Source organism: Chrysochloris asiatica, unplaced genomic scaffold (assembly GCF_000296735.1).
Source record: "Chrysochloris asiatica unplaced genomic scaffold, ChrAsi1.0 scaffold00079, whole genome shotgun sequence".
In the NCBI taxonomy this organism is placed as follows: Eukaryota; Metazoa; Chordata; class Mammalia; order Afrosoricida; family Chrysochloridae; genus Chrysochloris; species Chrysochloris asiatica.
In genome coordinates this window covers 4,743,345-4,750,171 of record NW_006408597.1, presented here as the reverse complement: position 1 = coordinate 4,750,171, position 6,827 = coordinate 4,743,345, and the positions used below count along the sequence as shown (strand labels likewise).

At 40.4% G+C, this 6,827-nt stretch overlaps 1 protein-coding gene across 1 annotated transcript in view; it reads right to left on the bottom strand.

The window, feature by feature from the left end:
- The window catches only part of ZFYVE1 (zinc finger, FYVE domain containing 1), a 114,944-nt gene that overhangs the window by 44,226 nt on the left and 63,891 nt on the right, over positions 1-6,827 (bottom strand). The window contains exon 4 of the mRNA XM_006865556.1: positions 5,350-5,564. Within this exon, the coding sequence (XP_006865618.1) occupies positions 5,350-5,564 (215 nt within the window). The remainder of the gene's footprint in view (positions 1-5,349; positions 5,565-6,827) is intronic.

The following is a 6,827-nucleotide window of genomic DNA, read 5'->3' as shown; positions in this document are numbered from 1 at the left end:
TTTTAACCCAGATTCACTAAGTGTTACATTTTGCCCCACTGTAAGCCTTTTGGAGCTCTGGTGTCGCTAGAGGCTAGAGGCTAGAGGCTAGACATTGGACTGCTCATCTGCAAGGTCAGCAATCTAAACCCAATGGCCACTCAAAAGAAAGATGAGCCTGTCTGTTTCCATGAAGATTTACAATCTTGCAAACTCTATGCAGAGTATGAATCAGAATGGACTTGATGGCAGTAGGACCAGGTAAGCCTTTTAATAAATAATAAATATTTATTAAATCTATTTATTATGTGTAATAAATAGATTAAGCATACCAGCATATATGCCTGAAGCTTGGTTCAGTGTAACAGAGCCTGCCTAGCTTTATGCCAAACACCTTTCTCCTATCTCTTTCTTCCCATCCCCTCCACTGGATGTACTCATTCCTAGTTTCCATTTTTTGTATCTACTCCTCAATCCATGCCAGGATGGTGAGGCTTTATTCTCTCATACTTCAGACCCATATGGTCCCTGGAGGGCCCAGTCCCTGGAGAAGGTCATCGTGCTTCTTGACCATCATGGAGGGTCAGTGAAAAACAGGAAGAACCCTAACGAGATGGACTGACACAGTGGCTGAAATGTAACCCTTGTGAGGCACGGAACTGGGCCGTGTTTCGTTGTTATACAGGCAGCAGCAGCTATGAGTAGGAACCGACTCAACAGCACCGAACAAGTAACAGCTCTTCAATACTAGCCCCTGCCCTTTGCCGAGAAGCCCCCCATCTGTCCCCCGACATAGGTCTGCTTCCTTCCTGTCCCTGTACCCTAGGCCTGCAGACTCTGAGACACGGAACACAAAGGCGTGCACAGAGCACAATGAAAAGGGGGCAACTCCTAGGGGACCCATTTGAGGAATTCATTATGTAGAATATAAATTAAAGAAGCATCTATTCAAGATAAGAGGCATATATTCAAGAAACATATATTCAAGATATTTTAAATTAAAAACAGACAAAATAGAAAAACACCAAAAATGCTTAAATAGCATTATGTATCCAACTACATGAAATGATAAAAATGTGATAGACATTCACTGCTAAAATACAGACAGACAGACAGACAAGACGCACCCTTATGACATAATAACTCTACTTTAAGGGAACGTCATTGCTGTTTGTTGTTAAAGGCCTTTACGTCAGTTCTGACACATAGCAACCCATATAGGGTTTCTGAGTAGCAGTTGGTGGGTTTGAACTGATGACCTTCCAGTTAGCAGTCCAGTGCTTATTTTACAACGTCACACCAGGACTCATTTGCAATATTTAGTTTGGTGTTATTTATAATGGGGAAATTTACCATCTCTTATCCAACAATTGTCATTGTGGTACATTTAGACAATGAAATACTGAGACGCTCTCAAAACTGCTTATAAGAACCACAGTTTGTTTGTTAAGTGCTGTGGAGTTGGTTCTGACTCATAGCGACCCTGTAGTATAAGGTTTTCAAGGCTTTAAATCTTTGTGGGAGTAGAAAGCTTCATCTTTCTCCAGCAATATAAAATAATATAGTGAATTGTTTACGATATTAATTAGGAAAAGGATTACAAATTTTCATCTATAACATTATGAAAGCTATATATCTTTTTTTTTTTTTTTTAATGCACAGAACACATACCATGAGAACATATATTAAAATGTCAACAGCAGTTATCCCTAGATGGCAGGATTATGAGTGGTCTTTGTTTTCCATAATTATACTCTATGACAGTAGCCACATTTTCTACACTGAGCATGTTTTACTCATGTAAATCAGAGGATATGAATTTAGATAAACCCAATATAAATTCATCATTGAGAAAACAGCCTCCAAATTGTAATTCTTAGTCCCATAATATCAACAACTTTTAAATCTCTTTTGAGAAAACTTTTTGCCAACTTGACTGGGCTCAGGGAAGGCTTTGAGGAGTGCATGTGTAAAAAGACAGCAAAACCCCCACTAAGACTCAAACTGAAAGGAAACACATGAACAGGCATGTAAGCTTGCTGGCGACCATATTGGGCTACTGGTGAGTGGAAGAGGGGGAAAGGCAATGAAGAAATGGGCTGAGTTCAACCATGTTCCATAGACTCCTGCTGACCTGGAGATGAGAAAGAGAAGAGGAAGGGCTAGTTGGTCCAAAGTGTGGTGAGCGGAGCCCATGGGCTAGAGCTGAGAGTGAAGCATCCAGCTGATATAAAGTGAGGGGAGGTGCACAAGAACACCCAAACTTACAGATAGTACCCATCTGACCTAACCTCGATGGCTTTATATTCAGAACTCGACTAGAGGAAGATAAAAATAATTTAAAAATTTATAAAAGAAATGAGGGTAAATTGCTACAATTTAATGAACTTGACCTATACTCATGGAGGTTGTTGTTGAGTGCCGCTGAGTGGATTCCGACCCATAGCGGTCCTGTATAGCGTTTACATGGAGCAGCTGGTGAGTTTGAACCGCCGACCTCACAGTTCAAACGGCTTTGCAGTCTGGCGCATTAACCCACAGAACCACACCAGAACTCCATACTCATGGAGGTAGTAGCTCAAAATATCCACAGAGAGGGAAGGAAGAAGTCTTCACATCAAGTATCAATGCTATCCCCTCTGTACACAGGGTAGATAGGGACAGGCAACTTAGACATCGGCTACCTAAAATGAGGGGGCAATAAAGGCACAAAGTGACTGGCTTACAAAGTTTCAAGAGGAAGTTAAGTTTAAGAGTGTGTGGGGGAAGACAGAGTCCCCACTGAATAGTTTTCATCTTGTCTAGATGGGTCTAGTAAAAGGAGATGGGGATAGAATCTAATGATTCAATAGTGAGTAATTGTTATCACGACTAATTGCGACTGTCACAATTGTAAAGGCAGAAGTTTTGTAACAAAAATGGGGGAGTAGTTAACCCTACACTCCAGAAACAGAGGATCCTAGGACCACCACAGGAGAAGAGCACAAGAGAATGCAGGACCTTATCCAGAGAAGCAGCAATACCAGAGACAGAAGCAGAGATGGGGACGTAAAGAGAGGAAGCAGCTGAGGACTCTAGATTCATGGGAAGAGAGGGACTGAGAGCTATGGCCAGGAGGCAGACTTGTAGAATGTGCCCTTTCGAGGTGTAAATTATTATATATGCCTGAGTATTAAAAAAAAAACACTAAAATGAACAGAGAAAAATACTGGTATCTGATGGTACATGGAAGAGATTACAATCATTGTAATGAAACCAAGTATATGATTTATTGAATGTAAAACCGATGCTCTGCCCTGTAAACTTTCACTCAATTCAAAATAAAACTTAAAAAAAAAAAAAAGATAGCAAAATGTTATTGCACCTACCTAACCAATTCTAAAATGGGAATTTCCAGTAATCACTTAATACCTCAAATTGCAAGGCTGGATTATCCTACTCCGCTCCTCCTACTGCCATTGTACCAGCACTTGTCTGCCTGTGGATGGCTGGGATAATGCAAACACGGTACAGCGCTTGTACCACTTTAGGCATGAGGTGGGTAATACCCAGTATAGTAATCTCTACCTACCCACGTACCAGTGAAGCCTTTAAAAAAAAGAAGAAACAGAAGGCTGCAATGGGGAGATTCAACAGACAAAATCCAAATCCTTCAGGGCTGAGACACTGGAAACAATGGAGGCCTACCAGCCCACACACTTGGGCAGCTATTTGTGTTAAAGCAAGTGTAATCTACCAGGGTCTGCTACAGCGAAAATCTATGGGACAGCCAGGTGCTTTATAACAGAATTTTACTGTATTTAAAGACTCACCACACTGACACTACTGACAGGATACACACAAAAACTCACTTACAAAGCAATTTCCTAAAAGGTGAGTCTCATATCACTACATGTATGCAAGATGGTTTTAGGACATGACTGTAGGTGACACATGGACATGACATTGAATAACACCAAACACCACAGGAGAAATTAACCCACCATTACTGAACATTTTGGTGAAAGAGTCCATAGAAGAATTTTGATCAAAAGGGGAAATATGCAGAAGAGAAATTTCAAATTCTCATGGGCTCCAGACTTTCTGGAGCTATAGGAGTTGGATGAACCCCTAAAAGTACTGCCCTGAGATGAGCTTTAAAACAAAAAATAGCCCCTGAAATCTTCTTAAAACCGAACAACTACTTAGCTTAACTGGCTTAAAAAACAGGCCTGCTTTGAGCTTTATGTTCTCTTAAGAACTACTTATACTATTTATGTTCTCTTAAGAACTATTTATACAGGAGAGTAACAACAGCAAAAATTAAATAACATGTTAGGGGGCAGTGACTTCATATTAATGGGGGAAGAACAACTCATTAGGAAAGGAGAATGAGAACAGTTACAACTCAAAGGACAGAATCAACGTCCCCGAGTAGTATTGTGGAAACGGTTGGATGGGTGTGTTCTGCTGTGTCTATTCTCATCAACAGCAACATTTTTTTTTTAATTTTTAAAGGAAAGAAAGAAATTAGTACCTTTTCAATTCTTTCTAAAGTACAGATTGTTTCTAGGATCAAGTCTCAATTAGATAAAGTATATAACAGCATATCATCTCCTAAACACTTGTTAATCTTCCTTTTAACTAAAGAAAAAACAAGTCAAACTCTCAGAACCTCTTATGAGCAACAGTCGCTAGCTAGATAATAAAACATTATTATATTTTATGAGAAGCAGTTCAGCCTTTCTGGTTTTTAGAAAGAATGTAGCGTAAAATGGCTTGTGTGCCGAGTAATTGTGTGCAGCCAACTATTTCATCTCTCTGTGCCTCAGTTTCCTCATATGTAAAATGAAAATAATAATACTTCAAAAAAATAATACTTAACTTATGAAGTTGTTAGAAAGACTAAATGAGCTAATAATCCACACAAAATGCTCAGAGTTTTGGTACATGATAAACAAGAATCACAAGTGTTATTTGGTGTCTGTTTCTGTTGGGTTTGGGTGATATTCTACCTGTGGTAACACTGTTTCTTCTTAAAGAAACTTAAGAAAAAAGATGAGTTGATATAAAGGAAAGCACAAAGTCTGTCCACATAACCGAGGCTGAATACACCAGCCAGGTACGATGGCTTTTTCCTAGTTCCCAAAAGCCTAACTTTACTCTGTGATGAAGATCCTCCACTTTTTAATTATCACCCCAGATTCCTTAGTACTTACTCAACCTCCTAGCAAGATGAGGCGCAAACTCTACACATGATCCCCCTCTTCCTATCACCTCTCTGTCCAGCCCACATTTCTAATCAAAACCAAAATAATGCTGGAGAACAGACTGTCCTCCACACACCCCCCCTGCTGCCTCACTTAGACCTCGGGGCAGGAGCCAACTGACCTTCAGGGCTTTGAAGATGACCCCTGGGTGCCGGGGAGAACGAGTGGTGTTGTTCTCCAGTTGCTGCTCCAAAGCACGTCGGAGCCCAGAGAAATCTGTGGGAGGGTTGTAAGTCCTGGTTCCCTTGTAGTGAATGGAGCTAAAGGCTTCAGGGAAGCGGCCCAGCTTCCGGAATCTGTCTTGGATGAGCTTCTCTGGAACTTCGGAGGGGTGATCTATAGAAGCAGAAATTGAGGCACATGAGGAGTAACGTTCTTTTTCAAGTTACCATTCATTACAAAAGTAACACTCCTTATACAAGGTCATGGAAAGATTCCTGTATCTCTTCGTTCCATTTTCCACAAACTTTTGAAGACCCTCAAGACACAAAGAACAGAAACTGGCAGAACAAATCTATGCTATCAGAGGGCAGGTTAGCTGTGTGCCAAAGCAAGCCTGAGAGGGCTTGTCGGAGACGGGAGCTGCGAATTCTTGGTACTGATTACAGTATAGTGTTCATCACAAGTAGTGAAATTCATCGAGATGTGCAATTTTTTCTTAATTTAGGTGAAATTCATAAAATATAAAACTGTTGAAAAAGTGCAGCTCAGTGGCATTTAGTACATCACAATGCTCCATACTCATCATCCCCTTCCAGTCCCAAACATTTTCATCAACTCCAAAAAGAAGGCCCCTTCCTATTGGTAGTCATTTGCCCTTTTCCCTTCCCTGCAGCCCCTGGCAATCACTAATATACCTGCTGTCTCTATGGTTTTATCTATACTGGATATTTCCTATAAATGGAATCATGTGTGTCTGGCTTCTTCTTTAACTTAGCAAAATGGTTTTGAATGTTATCCATACAGCGCCTTTTATCAGTATCTCGTTTACTTTCAGGGCAGAAGAATCTGGACTCCTGGTATGGTGCTATAGGGTGGGCAGTTCAAACCGACCAGCTGCTCCTCGAAATTCCTACACAGGGTCACTATGAGTCAGCACTGACTCGCTATAGCACTTAAAAATATTCCACTGTACGGATATGCCACATCTGTTGATAGACATTTAGCTTAGTTCCACTTTTAGGCTACTGTTAAGAATGCTGCTATGAACACTCATGTACAAGTATTTGTTTGAATATGTATTTTCAATTCTTTTGTACATACAAGGGGGCTTCACAAAGTTTGTGGGAAAATTCCGTTATCTTTTCATCCCATTTTTCCAAAAATTTTGAAGCCCTTTCATACACACAGGAGTGGTGTTGCTGGGTTATGTGGTAATTCTAACTTTTTTCAGAATCATCAAAATGTTTTTTCTAAAGCTATGTATTTTTGATATTTTGACATGTACTTTTCTACAGGTATGTGTCAATTCTGTACTTCAATTAAGAGCCTAAAAAATAATATGCAGACGATGATGTGGAGAGATGGAACAGCTGGGGACTCTAGACCCAGAGAGGGAGAGTGGCTGTGTTCTAATGACCAGGGGTCAGGCTTGCAGGG